Source organism: Macaca thibetana, chromosome 1, assembly GCF_024542745.1.
Source record: "Macaca thibetana thibetana isolate TM-01 chromosome 1, ASM2454274v1, whole genome shotgun sequence".
In the NCBI taxonomy this organism is placed as follows: Eukaryota; Metazoa; Chordata; class Mammalia; order Primates; family Cercopithecidae; genus Macaca; species Macaca thibetana.
Genome location: NC_065578.1, coordinates 14,033,117 through 14,056,388, shown reverse-complemented (window position 1 = coordinate 14,056,388; position 23,272 = coordinate 14,033,117). Strand labels below are relative to the sequence as shown.

Sequence of the window (23,272 nt, the reverse complement as noted above, 5' to 3'; positions counted from 1 at the left end):
GGTGGGTACTCCCTATTAGCCTCATTTTACAGATACGGAAACTGAGGCATAGACAGGGTCAGTGCCTAGAATCACGTGGCTATTTCCACGGGAAAATGCCTTGGAAGTTAAACAGCGTAATGAGACTTTGCATAATTTTGATTTAAATTTCCTTTTGCTTCTGTTTCATTTGTCTTCGTTATCATGTCTCACTTGTGCGTTTTTTTTTTTTAATGGAAAATTACGCCTCAGGCAGAGAAGCAGGGGGTTCTGGAGAAAGGAGTAGACTTGGCCAGATACCCAGGATGACTTCCTCAACAGATGTCCCATCATGCTGAGATTCAACACGACATTTTAGAGTCATGCAACCATGTGAGAAAAAAAGTCCCAGTAACCTTTGTCAGCGCTGGAGGGCAGGATCCCAAGGTCCCGGAGGAGCTGCTCCACCTCCTCCAGCCAGGACAGGGCGTGCCTCAGGATGTCCAGCACCACCTTCTGGAGCCCCGAGACAGGTGGGCTCACCTGGAGGTGCTGAAGAAGGTCGACCTCCTTCTTCAGGTCACTGGTGCAACAGGACATTTTCATGCAAGCCTGCAAAGAGGTGAGATCATGAGGAGCCCAGGCCCTGTGGCCAGAAATAGGCCCTGACGTGAACCTTCGAGGAACATTGACTCTGCAATGAAGCAGGCAGCGCCACATATTGGCCGCCTTGGGAGGGCTCAGTTTTTTCTTTTTAAAAATTTTTATGTTTTGACAGTTTTTTTTTTTTTTATATACTCTAATTTGGACTTTTGATGGTCAAAGTGAACCCACTGTTAGGTATATGAAACCCCAAAGCTAAAGTGCCATCAACAGTTTGGCTGCAATGAGAAGCAAATGTGGCTACTTCTTTTTTCCATTCATCAGAATTCCTGCCAAGATCAACACACAAGCTGGTCGGAAAGCGTGGTTTCCTGATTTGAAAGGGTGCTGACAAGCCAGCATTTGCACGAACTCCCCGAACAGGAGCTGCTGATTTCCAGAGAAAGCAGCAGCCACCGCCTGCTCTGATAAGCCATGCTCCAGGGTGGGGGCCGCAGGGCTGTGGCCAAGTCCTCTGGTCCCTGCTCCTCCAGAGTCAAAGGCAATGGTGTGGCAACCGCCTTTTGTGTCTGGGCCAAAAAAAGAAAATGTAAATAAAAAGCAGGAATGTTTCTTTGGTTTCTCTGGAAATAACATGGGGGCTATTTAAAAAAAAGTCTTTTTGGTTGGGGATGGGGGCCGCTCAAAGTCCGTATTTGAAGATGCTCAGGCATCTTTTGTGGACACGCCAAGTTCTTCTGGGAGGCATTTTTTGAGGCCCTTTGTTTTTTCTTCTCCAACAAGAGGAAAAAGTGGACAGAAAAGCCAAGCATTTCTGCCTAACTTACTCCAAAAAAGCTGGGCAATTTCCCAAGTAAGCAGCACAAACATTAGACAAAGCGACCATTTGTGGACAGCGTAAGGAGGGGCCACCTGGCAGCTGTCCAGCGACGTCCTCAGCTTCTCGATGTTCTCGGTGGTCTCCTCCTGCTTGGAGTTGCTCAGCTGGGTTTCTTTCTGTAGGGTCCACTTTTTCTGCTGAAAATTGATGTTGTCCTCAGTGACCTGGGCAATTTTCTCTATTAACTGGTGAGAAAAAGAAAAAGAAAAAAAAAAAAAAGATGCAACATACAGGGACGGGGGGCTCTGGGGGAAGGGGAATGGGAGAGGAGAGAGATGCAACGTAAGTCCCTGTCTCAGCACGGGAGGACGGAGGCCCTGATGTGTCTCGGCGATGGCTGTCAAGGGGGACGTCGGTCCTGTCACCAGGGAATGAATCCCGGAATCAGAGACTTTTTTTTTTTTTTTTTTTTTTTTTCGACGGAGTTTCATTCTTGTTGCCCAGGCTGGAGTGCAATGGTTTGATCTCGGCTCACCGCAACCTCTGCCTCCCAGGTTCAAGCGATTCTCCTGCCTCGGCCTCTGAAGTAGCTGGGATTACAGGCATGCGCCACCACACCCAGCTAACTTTGTATTTTTAATAGAGATGGGGTTTTACCATGTTGGTCAGGCTGGTTTCGAACTCCCAACCTGAGGAGATCCACCCGCCTTGGCCTCCCAATGTGCTGGGATTACAGGCGTGAGCCACCACACCCGGCCGATCAAAGATTATTTTTAAGATCCAAAGGCCTGTCTTGTGGCCCTGAGTTTGTTCCAGATTCTTCTGTGTTGTATAGGGAGTCAGAACACTGAGCCTGATATTATGGGCTCATAAGCAGCAGGTCAGGTTCTTCCACGCCCACTAAGAGCAGCCCACGGCACATTTTCCCATCTGTACTTTGACACAGGGGGCTAGAAAGTGTAGTGGAAGAACAGCAAGGCAATCATTACAGCCAGACGTCTGCCCTCACTGCCACTGTCAACTTTTCTCCTCTGAAGGAAGGCGCCAGAACGCACTGGCTGTGGGGAGGCGGCTCCCTTTCTCCCAGTGCTAATGGAAGCTAAACATGCATGTCTGGAGACCAGAAGTAAGCCCGAATGGTTTAATTTGATTTTCACAGACACATTTCAAGGGAGTTTTAACTGGCTTTTACTTTAAAAGCCAGGAAATCCCATAAAATCAAAACAAATCTTTATGGTGTAGCAACAGTGTGAAAAATATGCCACCAACAAAAACAGAAACATATGCTCCCAGGGTCTGGAATCCAGATCCCCAAAGAAGAAGAAGAGGAAAGTGAAGGAGCCACGTGGCGGGGACAGCAGACTAACCTGTTGGTCGGTGACGGGCTTGTCTGGGAATGGCTTTGCCCGTCCATAGGTGGCCTTGATGACTTGACTTCTGAAGTGCTCCAGCTGCAGCAGAAAGGGCAACGGTGTCAGGGGGGCAGTGGGGGCCGGCAAGCGGGGGCAGCGTTGCCATGGCAGGGTGCGGGAAACACCACTTAGCAGGGTTTGCACGCCTGAATGACCATTCCGCGTTATCAGAATCTTCACTGCTCACGGGGAGTGGCGGTACCCACAGAAGAAAGGAGAACAGCAGGCTTTAATTACTTTTTAGGCACGCCTGCCTAACCGAACGATGCCTGTGGTCAGTGCACACACATGTCTCAAGCCCTCAGAAGAGCCTCTTGCTGCCAATTATCCAATGGGAAGTCTGGGGCCGGGAGCGCTGTTCCATAATTGCTAAGTTGGCACCAGACTGTGAAATAAATATTGAGGCTGTCAGTCCAAGTAATTGTGTAGTCAGCAAGGAAGCTCGGCGAGAGGAGAATGTTCTCCCTTTCTCTATTTTGTGCCTGAGCCCATAAGCGTCCTGAAGACTGTCCCCACTGTGTTCATCTCGGTATCCCTGGAGCCCACTACAGTGCCTGGTGTGGAGGAGACACTCAAACACCCAGCTCACCTTTGTTGGATGCCTGTACACAGAAACATCAGCTAAAGCCAAGGGCCTCTACTTCTAGCGGCTTTCACTGAGCCCCTCCTGGGTGCTAGTGTTTTCGGGTTAAGGCTGATGAAATAGCAGTTACATTAAGTCTGGGCTTACAGAATCACAAGTCCAAGGTGTCCCGATCCCATCAGAAGTTAGAGGTAAAAAGGAGCCCGACTTTCTCTGGAAATTTACCAACATGGCAGCCCCTGGCGTGAGTCTCCAGTTCCCTGGCAAAATGTGGTTATTAAAGGCTCCAAAGCAGAGCCTTGAAGGGACCAAAAGGGCTACTGCGTCAACCAAAAAGTCAAGGGGGCCCAAGACACAGGTATTTACTGAACAGGGAAGTTCTAATGGGAAATGTCTTACGGACATCTCTGCAATGACCCTGCCAGGAGAAGACCAGGTGACATGAGGTTCTCAAAGCCATCCTCTGGTTTCATGGCCAAGGGGAGGGTCCCAGCTCACCCAAAGAATTGATTGTGTAGAGGAAGCCCTGTGAACGATGGTCCCCCCCATTGCCATTAGGGGCTCCCCATAGGAATGGCTGTCCAGGGCCATTGGGAGGCCTTGGGCCTGGGGTCACTTGGCTGGGGAAGGGCAGACTGTTGGACAGGAGCAGGGCCTTGGAGATACAGGAGCGGGAAGATGCTGGAGGCAGAGACCGGGCTTGTGCTTTCTCTGGAGTCTAGATCTGGACCAGTCTCAGGACCTCCAGGGCTCCTCCCAGATGACCTCTGCCCAGAGCTGGAACAAGAATCTTGGCCCTTGGGCAAAGAGCACAGGTCAGGCCCTCAAATCAGGTTTGTGTTGCGGGGAAGGTTGAGGGTAGCCAATGTGCACAGGGAGAGGCCCAGACGGGCAGGTTCTCTGCCCTTGATAAGGGGCTGGCACCCCCACAGGAGAAATGGTGCTGGGGGTGACAGTGGTGAAATTTGAATTTTAGGGTGCAGGGACAAAGGCCTGGTCACACTGCCTGGTAAGGCTTGGATAGTAGAAAATGGAAGGCTTTGGGAACTGAGCTGGGTGGTTTGGAGGGATCCTGGCTTTTAACCTTTCTTGGTAGTTCACCGACCCTCCTGAGAACCCAGTGGGACACATGAGGAGCCCTCCTTACCAGTAATAAAAATACACACACACACACACACACACACACACACACACGTGCGCACACAAACCATTCTGTGGATCCCCTGGAGCCGTGGTTTCCAGGAGAGGGACCCCTGTGGAGGAATCTAGGGTGGTCCTGAGGGTCACATGCCCTCCCATCTTGGTTTCCTGTTTGCCTTCCCTTAGCCCTCGGTAAACTCTTGTCTGCACATTCTGGCCCTCATGACTGTCACATGTGCCAGGAAGGGCCACTGGCAATTTCAGGCCACAGCATCAGAGATAACGTCACCTCCAGATCAGGTCAGAGTGGCTCACCCGCAGCTGGGAGTTTCTCCATCCAGCATGCACTTTGGACACTCTGGGGTTTTACCTTATTAAGAAAAGTGGCATTTCCTTATAGACACTGACTGCAATGTCTGCTGGGGCCCGAGGGGAAGAAAGATTGTGGTAAATGTCAGGACTAAAAACATTAGGGAGAAAATGCTAGAGACACCACTGGGGGCAAGGGGCTCGGTTAACTGGGGGCAGGCATGGAGCCGGGATTGGCTGCCTGGTCCGAGTCTCAGGTCATTGTAAACTATTCCAGTGGGAGGCCTCCCAGTAGCAGAAACCTGTTTAGCGATGTCCACGGGGGTGGGGAGCTGCAGACAGCCTCTGCTCATGAGATAAATGGGAGAATAAATAATGTACGTCTGTCTTTCTACCTTGGGCGTCCTCCTCTCTCACCCCCACTGGCTGCTTGGGTGCAATCATTGCGGAGCGTGGGCCAATGAGGGGGGCTCTGGAACACGCCTACCTGACCTACTGCCCTCTCCAAATTGATTTTAATGAGGCTCTCTCTGTTCCCCATTTCTTGCAGCTGAAGCAATTTCCTTCTGGAATCCTCCTGAAGCTTCTCTTCAACCTGAAATGACGATGAAAGCGAGTGCTTGCTGCTAATGTGATCATAATGCACTCTGGGGAAATTCCTCTAGGACATCTAATGGCCGTGGGGGGTCCCAGAGGGGTCGGCACAGCTGCAGCCCACATAGCAGGGGTCACAGGCGTGCATGGGGTGGAGGCAGGCTCGGGGGCACTGTCTGTTGGGGGAAAGGGCCGCGCTCTGCACCCTGGGCTCAATGTTTGTCCTACCCCAGACTCTAATCCAGCTCGGTCCCTAACAAGCTGTATAATCTCAGCAAAGTCATTTCACTGCTCCGTGATTCAGCGTCCTTATCTGTCAAACGGGGTGATACTAGTTCCCTCTTCGCAGTTATTGTGGGGATTTTAAAAAGCTTGGAATAGTGACAGCACCTCATAAGGGCTCTATAAGGGTGTTAGATGTTGTAACCTAGAACAGGTGGATGACAGTAGCCACCATTCAGCGTCATCCTAACACCATAAGGAACCACCGCCCATCGTGGGTACTTGGTAAATGTTACTGCTGGGTTTATTTTTTTTTAATTTTTTTTATTTTTGAGACGGATCGTCACCCAGGCTGTGCAGTTATTGTTACTCACTTTTAGCACACTCAGCCTACCAAGCTGGGAACAGGCGCCTGCCACCTCGGCTAAGTTTTTGTATTTTTAGTAGAGACGGGGTTTCACGCTAAGCAGGATGGCTCGATCTCCTGACCTCGTGTCCGCCCGTCCGGCCTCCCAAAGTGCTGGGAGGCTTGAGCCACCGCTCCCCACTGCTGGGTTTATTATCGTAACTGTTTATTGTTACCACTCCTAGCACACTTACCAAGGGAAACTGCTCTGGAAGACTCGCTAAGCAATGGCTAGTAAAGAATTGTAGCCGGCAAAAGAAGGCCCATTTCCGCCCCCCGCTTGCTTGGGTAATGGGTAACTCGAGGTGAGCTCGGGTGTGTTCGGTGCTGCCCTCTGCTGGCCATTACGGACCCTGCAGCTGCTCAGTTCATATCTAAACCATGAACCTTTTGGGCATCTGCTGAGCCAGGGCTCAGGCACCCCTAGGAAATGAGACAAACTCTCCTAGATGAGAGGATTTTGTTCTGAAACAACCTCACAAGTGGCTTATTAGGGGGCTAGAGAAGGGTCACATACATTTCATGTAAAACACCCAGAGCAACCTGTAAAGCTTTCTTCTGAGTGGCAAGGGGCAGCCAGTCCCCAGTGAGCTCTTTCCCGGGAAGGCCGGCTAAGCTCTCTGGGCCTCAGTTTCCTCACTTACATCCTCTCAGGTGTAAACATACCCCGACTTCTGTTTCAGAGGACGTTTTTCAAATGCTGCAAAAGCAGAGGCTGTCCTGGGCTCTGTTCTGGCTCCTCCTCTCAATGTATGGCCTCCCCGCCCCCATCCCCAGCTCCGGCAGTCCTGTTCCTCATATCACTGCCACAGCAGACCCTTGGCATCGGCTGTCAGAGGTTTATTTATTGAGCTGCTCCCCTGTGCATGGTGATATGGTTTGATGGTGTCTCAACCCAAATCTCAACTTCAATTGTATCTCCCAGAATTCCCAAGTGTTGTGGGAGGGACCCAGGGGGAGGTAACTGAATCATGGGGGCCGGACTTTGCTGTGCTATTCTCGTGATGGTGAATACGTCTCACGAAACTGATGGGTTTATCAGGGTTTTCTACTTTTGTTTCTTCCTCATTTTTCCCTTGCCACTGCCATGTAAGAAGTGCCTTTCTGCCATGATTCGGAGGCCTCCCCAGCCATGTGGAACTGTAAATCCAATTAAACCTCTTTTTCTTCCCAGTTTCGGGTGTGTCTTTATCAGCAGTGTGAAAATGGACTAATACACATGGTCTCAGGCTAGGCCCTGAGCACCTTTGGCCGTGATACCTGGCCTCCTTGCCTCTAATTTATTTCCTTCTAGAACATCCTTCATGGTCCTGTGAGAAGGTTGCCAAGCGGTGGGGCAGCACCGTCTGGCAGAACTTCCTGCAATGATGAAACGTTCTAACTCTGTGCTGTCAAATAGGGTGGCCACTGGCCACATCTGGCTACTGAGCACTTGAAGTGGGGCTCCTGTGACTGAGGAACTAAATTTTACGTTATATTTAATTTCACCTAAATGGCCACACGTGGCTAGTGGCTGTGCCACAGTAACTGGAGTCAGACAGGCCTGGCTTCCCGCAATCTTGGCTTTGCCACTTACTGACTGTGTGCCTTTGGGTAGTGACTTGACTCTGTGCTTTGACTTCCTCATCTGTAAAACAGGAATCTTGAAAAGCTCCAATATATTTTTAAAAATAAAATAAATTGGGCATAATAATTTCTAGGTCAGAGTTGTTGTGAGGATGAAAAGAGATGAGATGTTCGGCATAATGCCAAGTCCATGTGGCTATCATTTTCACCATTATTATTAATCACAAATTTAATCATATTAGTTCCCTGTTCAAGAGCCTCAGTAGCTCCTCACTGCCTAGGTAGTCTACAGCCCAAGCTCCAAAACTAATGAAAAACAGCAAGCCGAAGATTCAAGCCCACATGCACCCCAATAAGATAAATAAAAACGAATTCACACCTAGATACATCCTAATAAAACTGCTGTAAGTCAAAGGAAAATAAACATTTAAAACATTCAGAATATAAAAAGACTATATAATGATGCAATAGTTAGGTTATAGCTTGCTTCTCTCTTTTTTTTTTTTCTGTCGTTTTTTTGAGACGGAGTCTCACTCTATTGCCCAGGCTGGAGTGCAGTGGCACGATCTCGGCTCACTACAACCTCTGCCTCCCAGGTTCAAGTGATTCTCCTGCCTCAGACTCCCGAGTAGCTGGGATTACATGCATGCACCACCACACCTGGCTAATTTTTGTATTTTTAGTAGAGATGGGTTTCACTATGTTGGCCAGGATGGTCTTGAACTCCTGACCTCATGCTCTGCCCGCCTTGGCTTCCCAAAGTGCTGGGATTACAGGCATGAGCCACCACGCCTAGCTAGGTTATAACTTACTTCTAAATAGAAATAATTGGCGCCAAAAGACAATGGAATGATAGACTTACTGTCATCTATAACGTGCTCAAAGAAAACAATTACCAGTGTAGAATATCTAGTCAAAATATGTTTCATGAATGAAGGATAAACATAGAAATTTTCAGACACATGCACATGCATACACACACATGCATGCATACACACACGTGCACACACACATGCACACACACACTCCTGAGAGAATATGACACCAGCAGAGCCATGCTGAAGGAAAACACTAAAGGATGTTCTTCAGGCTGAGAAAAATGATCTAGATGAATGATCAGAAATGTAGAAAACACATAATAGTAATGTGTAGATATGGATGTTGACTATAGAAAAATACTAATAATGTCTTTTGGAGCTTCAAATATAGAGGAAGTTTAGAAAATGAAAACAATGGCATATAAGTCTGGATGGGGTAAGTGAAGTTAAAGTGTCAATGTCTAAGTCATTGTGTTAACAAGAAGAAGGATATAATTATTGATGAATATTGAATTTTGGTAAGTTGAAAATGCATATTGTAAAATTTAGAATAATCACTAAGACAGTAAAAGAGTTAAAAACTCACTAAATATTAGATTTTGGTAAGTCATGAATGCATGCGATTGTCTTATGATTACTAAAAGACGGGTAAAAGAGAGAAAATTTCCAAGCTAATACAGGGAAAAAGGGAATGATAAAAAACTGTCAACTCAAAAGAAGGGAAGAATGGGGAAAAAAGGAACATACCATAGGTAGTACACCTGGCCCTGAGCAAGAAGATAAATTTAAATCCCCATATACCAGCAATTACACTAAATATATTTGGACTGAAAGACAAAGATGGTGGAACTGTATAAAACTTATGTGCTGTTCACATGAGATACACATTGTAAAATAAAGATTGACATAAAAAGTGTGAAAAAGATAGTCTGTGAAAACTCGAATCAAAAGAAAGCTAGGTTAGCCAATGGAATTACCTTAATGACAAAGACTTTAAGGGAAAAACATCTCTAGCAATGAAGAGGAGCACCTTGTGATGGCCAAAGATTTGATTCGATAGGAAGTAATGAAATGGTAAATATATATGCATCTACTAACACAGCCTCAAAATATATAAAGCAAAGATTGACAATATTAAAAAAAGAAAGACAAATCCATGATCATGATAGGATCTTTAAACAACGTGCCTCTCTCAGTGGCTGACAAAACACACAGACAAAAAAAAAAATCAACAGGAACATTTAAGTTTTGAGCATTATTGGTAAGCTTCATTTAATGTCCATATATAGAATACTAAACCCAATGACTGCAGGATGCATATTCTTTTCAAGTGTACATGTGGAACTGCAGTCGGCCACATGCAGGTCATAAAACAAGTCTCAATTAATATCAGAAGATTGAAGTTACACAGAAGATGTTCTCCGACCACAGTGGAATTAAGCTAAAAATCAGTAACAAAAAAAGGTAAGCAGAAAACCCTCAATATTTAGAAATTAGGAAATAAGCTTCATAGTAACCAGTGGGTGAAAGAAGAAATCACAATGGGGATTTGAAAAATATTTTGATCTGAATAATAATGAAAATACTATATACTAAGACTTGTGGAATGCAGCCAAAGCCTTGCTTAGAGAAAAACTGATAGCCCAGAGAGCATTTTGACTCCATGTTCATGACTACAACTATTTAAAAGAAAAATAAACCATAGCAAATTCATTTTCATTCATTTTCAGGGTATTTTCTAGAGCAAAGTTCATTAAACCAATTGTTTAACAGATTTCTAAATGTTTCCATTTTCACTTTAGTCTCCTGAAATTATTTTTATCTGGATCAGTTCTTTTGTAGGTAAATTATACAATTATGATTTGATTCATCTATAAGTTTTTCTGGACCCTATCAAATATTTACCAATCACAGATCTGTTATTGTGGGTTTTATTTTATAGTTCTCATTTCTACCATGTCCATTTTCCCCAGATTATATTTTACAAATCTAACTTTTTCAAGAATATTTGATTTTTTTAAAGTGATTATTTTAATTTTTTGTAGAGACAAGGTCTCACTATGTTGGCCAGGCTGGTCCTGAACTCCTGGCCTGAAGCAACCCTCCTGCCTCGGCCTCCAAAGTGCTGGGATTACAGGCATGAGCTACCGCACCTGGACAAGAATATTTGTTTTTTCTCTTAAGTTTTAATTGATAAATAAATTTTACTCTGTGTAGTTTTAACTGTTGATTTTAATTTTGTGTTAATTATTTCTACCAATTCTAGTTATGTCTGACCAACTTTTGCAGGCTTCAATACTATCCATAAGATGTGATTCTAGTGTAGTATACATTTCAGTTTGTGAGGTTTTAATGATTTGACCTCTGGTGACTATACTCACATTCATATTAAATAAAACTGGAGAAAAACTAGATTATTTGCTTTTATTTCTCAGATCATCCCTGTGAACCTCCCTTCACATAGAATTCCTCTGCCTTTTAGATTTGTTCTTAAAATATTCTCAGTTGTGGCTGGGCATGGTGTCTCAGGCCTGTAATCTCAGCACTTTTGGAGGCTGAGGCAGGAGGACTGCTTGAGGCCCGGAGGACCAGCCTGGGCAACATAGTGAATCTCTGTCTTTATTTATTTAAAACAAATTCTCAATGACAACCATCTTCTAATCAAATAAAGATAGATGATTCAAATGGAAAGAAATATATTCTGTCCACACTGCTCAGGACTCTTAAGGATATTTTCAGGTGATCCATCTGCCTTGGTCTCCCAAAGTACTGGGATTACAGGTGTAAGCTACCTTGCCAGCTTTAATTTAAATTTAAATAGCCATGCACAGTTAGTGGCTACTGTGATGGATAGCACACGTAGGGAGTATGCAATACAATTTTTTCCCCAGGATGGGAAGGGACATTAAAATAATTAAGCACCACCAAACTCTAAACTGGGATTGGGAGGCTGGAGGTGGGTCTCATTACCAAAAAGCAAGAAACAGTTTTAGAAGGCAGTGAGGAGTAGCTGGGTTACGCACAGGGGCCTTGGAGTCAGACCAACTTGGGTTCAAGTCCTGCCACAACTGCATTATGGAGTGAACTTGGTCCCTTTCCCTGTGTGAGCCTCAGTTTTCTCAGCTGTAAGAAGGGTTAATACCAGCATAGGCCACTTAGAGGACTAACAGGGATGATGAGTGGGGAGCTACTGCCCACACCGCTCTCTGGGCCTGTCGCCCACTACGTACCTTGCTCTTTTCTCTCAGAGTCCTAGAGATCATGCTTTGTTCAGTACAACTCTTCCTCAGCTCCGCCCTGAGCTTCTTCATTTCTTTCTCCATGTCTTGGATTTGCTGAAAAAGTTTCAACAACAGAGGAGTGAACCTCCCTGATGGGGGCAGGAGCTGCCTTCTCGGCCGAGAGGTCTGAGCCCTCATCACCCCTGGCACCCCATCCATTAAGGTGGAAACCTTGTCTGGTATCAGCTTGTTTAATTCCTTCTCCCGGAGGAAGGTTTTACATCTCTCAGCAAAATAGACTTTATTTTTCAACGGATACATTAAAAGTTCTGGATAAAGGAAATTAGTTTCTTTTGGAAATCAGTACAGCTCCTGGATTAAGGACTACAGGACATCCATCAACTCACTAGAAACCCTGCTCTTTGGGTATATTTTTGAGTTCAACCTAAAGGACCAGCTGTTTGGAAGACTCAACAGGCAAGGTCTAGAAGAACGGAACAATGAAATGTTTCTTTTTTGTTTGAGGCAGAGGGTAAAATGTTCCTGGCCTGGAGGAATGGCGCCAGCGTGGGGAAGAGCAAGTTGGGAGAAGCTGAGCTCCCCAACGAGTGGAAAACACACACCTGGTGATGTGCGGGGTGGATTTGGAGGGTGTGAGGAATATACCTCCTTTGACTTTTAATGGTCCTATTTTCATTGTATTTACTTTTATGGTGTTACCTTCTATATGAGGCAAATTAGTGTGTGTGTGTGTGTGTGTGTGTGTGTGTGTGTGTGACAGTATCGCTCTGTCGCCCAGGCTGGAGTGCAGTGGTGCAATCTTGGCTCACTGCAATCTCTGCCTCCCGGGTTCCAGCAATTCTCCTGTCTCAGCCTCCCAAGCAAGCAACTGGGATTACAGGCGCACGCCGTCATGCCCAGCTAATTTTTTTTTTTTGTATTTTAGTAGAGATGGGGTTTCACCGTGTTCCCCAGGCTGTCTAGAACCTCTGAGCTCAGGCAATCCACCCACCTTGGCCTCCCAAAGTGCTAGGATTACAGGTGTGAACCTCCACTCTTGGCCTTGTTTTGTTTTTACAAGTGGGTGTTAAATGGTGGTGTTTAAATAAAAATACTTCAGCAAGTGTCAACAATGGTGCCTGTGGCTAGGGTTTGGGAGTCACAGGTCAGGGGTGGGGCAGGGGACCATGTGGTGGCCAGCTGGCCAGCCTCCTATCCCTGTCCCGGGTCTCAACCCCAACCTGACCCTAGGGGAAACCCTTGAGGGAGGTAGAGCCAACTGCCCAGGGAATCCTGGGGCCCCTTCACCCATCTCTTTCTTGCAGAAGCAGCAGATCAAAGAGCGATGAGACTGTTAAGCAAGCACAGGGCCCCAGAGCTTCGTGCTTAGTGATGGCCCAGGATCCCACCAAGAACCTGAAGGTCAAACTCTGGTTTTTCCGGTGGTAGCTACGAAGGAGGAAGCTCAACTCACAGTTTTGCAGAGTTTTAACTCTTTCTCCTGGGCTTCCCTGAGCTCCCTGTGAGCGTCTTCCTGTTTTAACTCTTCCTTTAGTACCGAGCACTATGGAGAAAAGGGCGACAGAGAAAGAGACGGAGGTTGGCCAGGTAGGGTTGTAGGGGTAAGGCGGGGCTCCAAGGCCCTGTGTGAGCCCCTGAGAGCATTTCCTGCTGTTTCCATCCAGTCACCCACTGAGATCCCAAAGGCATCCCATGGTGTCTGACAGGCACACAGGATCCCGCAGCGGTTCCTGGTTCTCCACTCAGGAAATCAGAGGAATAAAGCCACTACTCTCATCTTCAAAAGCCAGCAATCTAAACCATAAGGAAAATCCAGCTTTGGAGAGTCTGTGCTGAGGAATAAACGCTGATGTCCTCGGAGGGCCACTAGCGAGCTTGGACGGCGCTTAGTGCCCTATGCAATTTACACCTCCAAGACACCACTGCGCTGGGAGCGGCGGTGGAAATGGAGCAGCCGTTCCGGAGGGCAATTTGGCAACAGGCATTAAGAACATAAATAACGGGCCTCCTTTTTGACCCAGAAATTCTGCTTTAGGAATGTATAAGGACAATGGTCGGGCACATCAGCAAGTCTGTGGGTTCAGGGATGTTTTTGAGAGTATTGTTAGCTATAGTGAACTAAAAGGAAATACCCGGCCGGGCGCGGTGGCTCACGCCTGTCATCCCAGCACTTTGGGAGGCTGAGGTGGGTGGATCACGAGGTCAGGAGATCGAGACCATCCTGGCTAACACGGTGAAACCCCGTCTCTACTAAAAATACAAAAAATTAGCCGGGCGTGGTGGCGGGCGCCTGTAGTCCCAGCTACTCCGGAGGCTGAGGCAGGAGAATGGCGTGAACCCGGGAGGCGGAGCTTGCAGTGAGCCACTGCACTCCAGCCACTGCACTCCAGCCTGGCAGAGTGAGACAGAGCAAGACTCCGTCTCAAAAACAAAAACAAAAACAAACAAACAAAAAAAGGAAACACCCATGTCCAATAACCCAGGGGCTGTTTGATTCCACTGTGCGCAGACAAGAGAATTATGATGGAGCTTTAGAGACCCATGAGAAAAGCTCTTATCCATGTGGGGAAACAGTGGTTGTTTAAAGTTTAAAAAATGTGTATAGTGTAAATTTGTTGTTATATATCTGTTACCACCCCCCCCCCCCCCCCCCCCCCCCCCCCCCCCCCCCCCCCCCCCCCCCCCCCCCCCCCCCCACCCCCCCCCCCCCCCCCCCCCCCCCCCCCCCCCCCCCCCCCCCCCCCCCCCCCCCCCCCCCCCCCCCCCCCCCCCCCCCCCCCCCCCCCCCCCCCCCCCCCCCCCCCCCCCCCCCCCCCCCCCCCCCCCCCCCCCCCCCCCCCCCCCCCCCCCCCCCCCCCCCCCCCCCCCCCCCCCCCCCCCCCCCCCCCCCCCCCCCCCCCCCCCCCCCCCCCCCCCCCCCCCCCCCCCCCCCCCCCCCCCCCCCCCCCCCCCCCCCCCCCCCCCCCCCCCCCCCCCCCCCCCCCCCCCCCCCCCCCCCCCCCCCCCCCCCCCCCCCCCCCCCCCCCCCCCCCCCCCCCCCCCCCCCCCCCCCCCCCCCCCCCCCCCCCCCCCCCCCCCCCCCCCCCCCCCCCCCCCCCCCCCCCCCCCCCCCCCCCCCCCCCCCCCCCCCCCCCCCCCCCCCCCCCCCCCCCCCCCCCCCCCCCCCCCCCCCCCCCCCCCCCCCCCCCCCCCCCCCCCCCCCCCCCCCCCCCCCCCCCCCCCCCCCCCCCCCCCCCCCCCCCCCCCCCCCCCCCCCCCCCCCCCCCCCCCCCCCCCCCCCCCCCCCCCCCCCCCCCCCCCCCCCCCCCCCCCCCCCCCCCCCCCCCCCCCCCCCCCCCCCCCCCCCCCCCCCCCCCCCCCCCCCCCCCCCCCCCCCCCCCCCCCCCCCCCCCCCCCCCCCCCCCCCCCCCCCCCCCCCCCCCCCCCCCCCCCCCCCCCCCCCCCCCCCCCCCCCCCCCCCCCCCCCCCCCCCCCCCCCCCCCCCCCCCCCCCCCCCCCCCCCCCCCCCCCCCCCCCCCCCCCCCCCCCCCCCCCCCCCCCCCCCCCCCCCCCCCCCCCCCCCCCCCCCCCCCCCCCCCCCCCCCCCCCCCCCCCCCCCCCCCCCCCCCCCCCCCCCCCCCCCCCCCCCCCCCCCCCCCCCCCCCCCCCCCCCCCCCCCCCCCCCCCCCCCCCCCCCCCCCCCCCCCCCCCCCCCCCCCCCCCCCCCCCCCCCCCCCCCCCCCCCCCCCCCCCCCCCCCCCCCCCCCCCCCCCCCCCCCCCCCCCCCCCCCCCCCCCCCCCCCCCCCCCCCCCCCCCCCCCCCCCCCCCCCCCCCCCCCCCCCCCCCCCCCCCCCCCCCCCCCCCCCCCCCCCCCCCCCCCCCCCCCCCCCCCCCCCCCCCCCCCCCCCCCCCCCCCCCCCCCCCCCCCCCCCCCCCCCCCCCCCCCCCCCCCCCCCCCCCCCCCCCCCCCCCCCCCCCCCCCCCCCCCCCCCCCCCCCCCCCCCCCCCCCCCCCCCCCCCCCCCCCCCCCCCCCCCCCCCCCCCCCCCCCCCCCCCCCCCCCCCCCCCCCCCCCCCCCCCCCCCCCCCCCCCCCCCCCCCCCCCCCCCCCCCCCCCCCCCCCCCCCCCCCCCCCCCCCCCCCCCCCCCCCCCCCCCCCCCCCCCCCCCCCCCCCCCCCCCCCCCCCCCCCCCCCCCCCCCCCCCCCCCCCCCCCCCCCCCCCCCCCCCCCCCCCCCCCCCCCCCCCCCCCCCCCCCCCCCCCCCCCCCCCCCCCCCCCCCCCCCCCCCCCCCCCCCCCCCCCCCCCCCCCCCCCCCCCCCCCCCACCCACCCCCCCCCCAAATGAAAGTCTGTCTAACTGCACTTGGATCTGCAAACATTCTGCTTCGAAGGTGCCTGTGCAAACCAGTGGTGACTGGGATGAGGTGAAGCCCACCGTGTCCTCTTTTGCATGCAGTGATTCTATTCTTAATATTAAGCCTTGCCACGGAAATATCCATGCTGAGAGGTGCATTTACTGCTGGAATTAACCAAACTCATTTATAACGGGCATTAGAAAATGTTTCCTGGAGTTGAAGCTACATCTCGCTTATTCTAGGGCACATGCATGCTGCTCCTTGAAAAGCTGCAAAGAATTGGCTAGCTGTTCTAGTTTTTCTAGGTGGACATTGTCCCCCACCCCCCGCCCCCAGCACAATGGTGTGAGAGGAAGGAATTAAATTTAAAACAAGAGCCCAGGGGGAATGAAACGAGCAAATCATGTGACTTCACTTTAGTTGCTTTTCACCCGATGGCTACAAGAAGGTGATACAGTCATCCTTACTCACTTTAGAACCAAGGGCTTCCAGCTGGTGGTCCTTGTCTTTGTTCTGACTTTTTAGTTGATTGACTTTTTCCTTTAGTTCTTGAACTTGCTCATCCTTTGCTAACATGTCTTTTTGCAAAGATGACACCATCCCTGTAAAAAAGAAGACTCACAGAGGTCAAAGAGGCAGTGAGGATGACTGTCATCGCTGCCGCTGTCAACCAGTTTGTGACGAGCCTGGCACCGAGAAAGGAGGTGTCTCCAAGGATCCCAGGAGCTTGAATGGGGTTGAGACCAATACCCACTGCACATCATTTGTTCAAGGTCTCTGTGAGAAGGAGAGGAAACATCTGTCGGGGTGCTGTGGGCATCGGCCCTGCGTGGGAACAAAGGCTCAGCAGAGAGAGGGACCAGGAGGGGCCATGAGATGGGCCTGTGGCAGCAAGGGACGTGTTGATCCACACTCACACACTCATCTGAGTTTGGAAACCGTCTCTGGCACTTACTAGCTCAGTTGTCTTTTTTCTTGAGACAGGGTCTCACTCTGTCACCTAGGCTGGAGCGCAGGGGCACGATCATGGTTCACTGCAGCCTCCACCTCCTGGACTCAGGTGATCCTCCTGCCTTGGCCTCCCAAGTAGCTGGGACTACAGGTACGTGCCACTTTGTCTGGCTAATTTTTGTATTTTTTGTAAACATGGAGTTTGGCCCACGTTCCCCAGGCTGTTCTCAAACTCCCAGGCTGAAGCAATCTGCCAGCCTTAGTCTCCCAAAGTGCTAGGATCACAGATGTGAGCCACAATGCCCAGCCTAGCTTAGTGGTCTGAACAAGTTATTTAACCTTTCATTGTATCTACAGAGTTGTTGTATAAAGAACACAGAAGAGTGGCTAACACATAGTGTTTATTCCCTGCCACCCATGACTCTATGTGGTAGCCAGCTTGCAAAAGGGCCCCTGTGATTCCTACCTGTTAGAATACCTGGCCTAATGTGGCCCCCTCCCACCTGAACAGGGCTGACGTGTGTAACTCATATGGCCCTGTGGAAGTGGTAAATGTGACTTCCCAGGGCGAATCATCAAAGATGTTGTGGTTTCTTCTTTGCTCTCCTTTGGGTTACTCAGTCTGGGGAAAGCCAACCGCCATGTTGGGAGGACACTCAAGCAGCCCAAGGGAAGGGCACACATGGTGAGGAACTGAGGCTTCCAGCCAACAGCCTCAGTTGAGTCATTCCAGAAGGGGATCCTTAAGCCCTAGTCAGGCTTTCCATGACATGGCAGCAGTCGCTCCTACAACCTCGTGAGAGACCCTGAGCCAGCCTAAGTCACTCCCAAGTTCCTGAACCACAGAAACTGGGTAAGATAAACATATCTGTTGCTTTTTATGGGATAACTTGTTATGTGTCAGCAGAGAGCCAATATATTGTTGTATTATCACATGGAGAAAAAGTGAGAAGGGTGCATAATGCAGTGGTATTGGATTATCTCATATGGTCCTTTTCTTAGAAAAACATTCATCCTAGTTTTGTTGGGGTTATCAATCAAGAATCAATCTTTCTTGCACAATCAAGGATGTGTAATAAAGAACAACATGACTGAGAATTACATTGTAAAAATGAGCTTTGTCCGGGGACACAGTTAAGTTCCTTGGAAACAGACTGTTCTCTCTGGGGCTTGCCTGCATGCTTTGTGAGGCGGGACCAGAGTGACCTTTTCTCTAGAGTGAATTTGGCTCAATTCTCCACCAGATGCCCTCTGCAGTGCAAGGTTGCCCCATTCTGGATGGTGGGAAAGTGAGCTACGCTCAGGCCTGCGTGTGCTTTGAGATGGTTCCCTCTGCTCCTCCCGGGTGGTTCCTTCCCTGCCCGCATGCACGTGCTGATCACGCCTGACTCTGCTGAAGACTTGAGGGGGACCCTCTGAGATCTCCGGGGTGCTCTCCGTGCAGCCCCCTCCTGCCTGGCACGCCGCCCAGCAAACTCAAGCTATGCTGGCTTCTCCACCTCCATCTACTCAAGTCGGGCTGACCGCTGGGCTCTGTCTGGCTTCCCCTCCTGCTGGAAGGGGTCTGGAAACTCTCTCAAGTGCAAGCCAGCCGGGGGCAATCGTAGGTTTCATCTTGTTTGTTTCCACTCCCTCCCAGATCACTGTCATGGGCTTCTTGGGGCCAATATATGGAAACCATTATTTCAGACATTTTTTCTGTTTGTTTTTCATTTGTTTGTTTGAGTTGTTTCAGGCAGGTGAGGAAATCCGGACCTTGTTCCTCCATCTGCCTCTCTTGCCATGGAAGATGGGGTTTGTGATGTGTTGTCATGGTTTCTGTGAGCCTGGGTCACTGAGTGGCCACAATGACCAAAGCCCCTACTGACCCATGATGGGCCCAGGGAGGAAGCAGGATATGAACCTGTCTATTGTGAGCACTGAGACTTGGGGGACTGTTTGTCACTGCAGCATAACTCAGCCCAGTGCTTCTCGAGCTTGAGTGTGCACACCAGGGGGCTTGTGAAAGTGAAGACTCTGATCGGAAGGTCAGGAGCGGGGCCTGAAATTCCCAGTTTCTCACAAGGATCCAGGTGATGCTGATGCTGCTGGTCCAGGGACCACACTTAAGAGTTGTGAGAGTGTAGCCCATCCCAGGTCACACCTGAGCCCAGGTCTATCTGACTCCTTGATTAGAGAAGTGGTGTCTGAGACAAGCTTGCAGCGTGGATGGGGTGTGATGGGCAGACCCCGGGGAGGAGGGCAGGGCCCAGCGAGATCCCCCTTGTATGCCTGGTACCCAGAGCGGCCCTGCCCATAGCGCTCACAAGTATCCAAGAACATTCCAAGTTAGGGAAGAGCAGAGGTAGAAGCTGGAGTGGGGAGGGGGACTGCAGAATGAGGCAGAGGGAAAGGCACGGCCAGGCGGCCTGGGTCGTGCAGAGACAGTGATGGTGCTGGCTCAATGCCAGGCTCAGCTTTCACAGCCACGGGCATGTTTCCTGCTGTGCAGGGGGGACTTTAGGAGCAATATCCCCAACCCGGACTCATTCTCTCCCCACCACCTGCTTTTCTCTCTTCCCCCTTTCTCTGTCCAAGGCCCTATCATCTGCAGGTCTCTAGACATGTCATTCTCTGCCTTAAAAACCCTAATGTGTCCCATCACACTTAGAAGAAAAGCTGAACCCCTCCCCTGTAATGTGGCCCTGCCTCCCCCCTGACCCCAGCCACACTCGCTGGCCACTGCTCCCACACTGCGGCTTGGTCCTGCCCCAGGGCCTTTACACCCACGATCTCTGTCCGGCATACGGTTCCCAGGGGCCTCCCGACAGCCCCTCCCACCTCCTCAGAGATATCCCTGCCCAGGCACTAAGCCAGGGGTGTCCAATCTTTTGGCTTCCCTGAGCCACACTGGAAGAAGAAGAATGGTCTTGGGCCATGCACAAAATACACTCACGCTAACCATAGCTGATGAGCTAAAAAAAAAAAAAAAAAATCGCCAAAAAATAAAATCTCATAATGTTTTAGGAAAGTTGATGAATTTGTGTCGGGCCTCATTCAAAGCTGTCCTGGGCCATATGTGGCCCGCAGGCCGTGGGCTGGACAAGCTTGCACTAAGCTATTCTCTTTCACTTCACCCCATGAAGCGCTTCCCCACCACGGTGTCCAGCTTTATTTCCTCTGGAGGACGGATCTCTCTCTGGCATGGGCTTGTTCATTTATCTGTTTACTTCTTACTGTCTGTCATCCTCTCCCACGTGTGAGCCCCGTGAGCAGAGGGATCTTGACCGTTTGCTCAGGGCTCTCTCTCCCCAATGCCTAGAGCAGTGCCTGGCATCTAGCAGGCACTTCATAAATGTGTTGAATGAATGAATGAATGAATGAATCCAGGCTAAGAAACAACTGTGCCTGGCAAGGGTGGGCCATGAGTTGGCTGCCCCATTCCCACCCAAGTTCTGGAGTATCAGCTACCTCTCAATTAGCAAAATGCTTTCGCTCTGGCCCAAGAGCACCAGTGTGAGATTGGGTAAGAGGCTGGGTGCCTTAAACAGGCAACCCCATTCTAGCCACATTCTAGTTCGCATTCACAGCAAACTGGCTCATGGGACTGCCTGAGCCACAGCTTGTCCTGTGTGCTCCCTGGTGAGGTCCATGTTCAGCAGGCCCTTTAGCTAAGAGATGGCACATAAACCTCTGAGGACGAACTCAGATTCATGGACAGGAGCTGCCTGAAGGGATGCTGGGAAGAACTTTGAGATTGCAGCCAAGTTCAGTAACAAAAAGTATATGGTTGGTTGGTGATGTCTGCTGTGGCCAAGAACATGGGGTGAGGGAGTGGCAGCTCCCAGGCCCAACTCCAAAAATGGCTCACCTGATGCGATAGCGTTGTCCCTCTTTAAGTTCTCGCCCTCGTTCTTCAGGGATGTGATTTCTGAGTTCCGCTCCGACAGGGTCTGGCACAGCAACTGGCTGTACCCTTTCTGCAGGGCACTGATCTGTGGGAGGAGGCGGCACAGTCAGAGCGGGGCTGGCCCACGCCTGGCAGACACACGGGTACTTCTTACAAGCTTGACAGAAAGATTCAGATTGACTTTTGGCTGGGGTGTTGGGGAAACTAAGCTTTTTAGTTTTAACTAGTGGGAGGGACAGGGGAGGGCCTGTTCCTTCAAGGACCACCACTTCCTATGTCATCAAAATATGAACCTTATCTTTGTGCCCATAAAGGGGCCCAGGCCCGCTGCCACTGGGGGTACCTGGTTCCTTATTGTGCCTTCCAATGACCTTCGGACTCTCAGCCACAAACAGACCACCTGTTAGTTCCAGGTCACCCAGTACTGACTGGATACAGAGCAAAGTTCAAGAGAGGGAAGCAGGTTATAAAATTAATTCCCTCAAATGATAACAATAGGTTATATCTCATAGAACACTCTAGAGCTTACAAAGCCCGCTCACAGACACTACTCCTTCAACAGAGCCTCATATGAGGTCTCTCTGCAGGAGGCTCCGGGGAATGCTCCTGTATCAGTCTGTTTTCATGCTGTGATAAAGACATACCCGAGTCTGGGAAGAAAAAGAGGTTTAGGCCGGGCACAGTGGCTCATGCCTGTAATCCCAGCACTTTGGGAGGCCGAGGCAGGCAGATCACGAAGTCAGAAGATCGAGACCATCCTGGCTAACACGGTGAAACCCCCGTCTCTACTAAAAACACAAAAAATTAGCCAGGCGTGATGGTGGGCATCTGTAGTCCCAGCTACTTGGGAGGCTGAGGCAGGAGAATGGTATGAACCCGGGAGACAGAGCTTGCAGTGAGCCGAGATCACACCACTGGACTCCAGCCTTGTGACAGAGCGAGACTCCGTCTAAAAAAAAAGAAAAAGAAAAAGAAAAAGAGGTTTAATTGGAATTACAGTTCCACTGGCTGGGGAGGCCTCAGAATCATGGCGGCTTCAAGGGAAAATGAGGAAAAAGCAAAAGTGGAAACCCCTGATAAACCCATCAGAGCTTATGAGACTTACTCACTATAACAAGAATAGCATGGGAAAGACCAGCCCCCATGATTCAGTTACCTCCCCCTGTGTCCCTCCCACAATACGTGAGAACTCTGGGAGATACAATTCAAGTTGAGATTGGGTGGGGACACAGTCAAACCATATCATTCTGCCCCTGGCCCCTCCAAATCTCATGTCCTCACATTTCAAAACCAACCATGCCTTCCCAATAGTCCCCCAAAGTCTTAATTCATTTCAGCATTAACTCAAAAGTCCACAGTCCAAAGTCTCATCTGAGACAAGGCAAGTCCTTCCTGCCTATAAGCCTGTAAAATCAAAAGCAAGCTAGTTACTTCCTAGGTCCAATGGGGGTACACGTATTGGGTAAATACAGCCATTCCAAATAGGAGAAATTGGCCAAAACAAAGGGGTTACAGGGCCCATGCAAGTCTGAAGTCCAGCAGCGCAGTCACACTTTAAAGCTCCAAAATGATCTTTTGACTCCAGGTCTCACATCCAGATTACGCTGATGCAAGAGATAGGTTTCCATGGTCTTGGGCAGCTCTGCCCCTGTTGCTTTGCAGGGTATGGCCTCTCTCCCAGATGCTTTCACGGGCTGGCATTGAGTGTCTGCGGCTTTTCCAGGAGCACGATTCAAGCCATTGGTGGATCTACCATTCTGGGGTCTGGAGGATGGGGGCCCTCTTCTCACAGCTCCACTAGGCAATGCCCCAGTAGGGACTCTGTGTAGGGGCTCTGACTCCACATTTCCCTTCTGCACTGCTCTAGCAAAGGTTCTCCATGAGGGCCCCGACCCCGCAGCAAACTTCTGCATGGGCATCCAGGCGTTTCCATACATCTTCTGAAATTCAGGTGGAGGTTCCCAAACTTCAATTCCTGACTTCTGTGCACCTGCAGGCTCAACACTATGTGGAAGCTGCCAAGGCTTGGGGCTTCCACCCTCTGAAGCCCCAGCCTGAGCTCTATGTTGGCCCCTTTTAGCCATGGCTGGAGGGTGTGGGATACAGGGCACCAAGTCCCTAGGCTGCACACAGCATGGGGACCCTGGGCCTGGCCCACAAAACCACTTTTTCCTCCTGGGCCTCTGGGCCTGTGATGGGAGGGGCTGCTGTGAAGGTCTCTGACATGCCCTGGAGATATTTTCCCCATGGCCTTGGGGATTAACATTAGTCTCCTTGGTACTTAAGCAAATTTCTGCAGCTGGCTTGAATTTCTCCCCAGAAAATGGGTTTTTCTTTTCTACTCCATCATCAGGCTGCAAATTTTCTGAACTTTTATGCTGTGTCCCTTTTAAAATGGAATGCTTTTAACAGCACCCAAGTCAC

At 51.7% G+C, this 23,272-nt stretch overlaps 1 protein-coding gene across 19 annotated transcripts in view; it reads right to left on the bottom strand.

The window, feature by feature from the left end:
• Positions 1-23,272, bottom strand: part of FHAD1 (forkhead associated phosphopeptide binding domain 1) — a 155,265-nt gene that overhangs the window by 68,541 nt on the left and 63,452 nt on the right. For 17 of the 19 annotated variants that reach the window (XR_007725021.1, XR_007725020.1, XR_007725022.1 and 14 more), the window contains 8 exons: positions 20,810-20,933; positions 16,480-16,610; positions 13,127-13,216; positions 11,662-11,766; positions 5,313-5,420; positions 2,749-2,832; positions 1,474-1,626; positions 375-570 (listed from right to left, as the gene is read on the bottom strand). Coding sequence is in view for 16 of the 19 variants with exons in the window: in XM_050787885.1 (XP_050643842.1) it covers positions 375-570; positions 1,474-1,626; positions 2,749-2,832; positions 5,313-5,420; positions 11,662-11,766; positions 13,127-13,216; positions 16,480-16,610; positions 20,810-20,933 (991 nt within the window). In the remaining 3 variants the exon portion in view is untranslated. The remainder of the gene's footprint in view (positions 1-374; positions 571-1,473; positions 1,627-2,748; positions 2,833-5,312; positions 5,421-11,661; positions 11,767-13,126; positions 13,217-16,479; positions 16,611-20,809; positions 20,934-23,272) is intronic. The other 2 variants (XM_050787937.1, XM_050787916.1) reach the window with 2 other exon arrangements.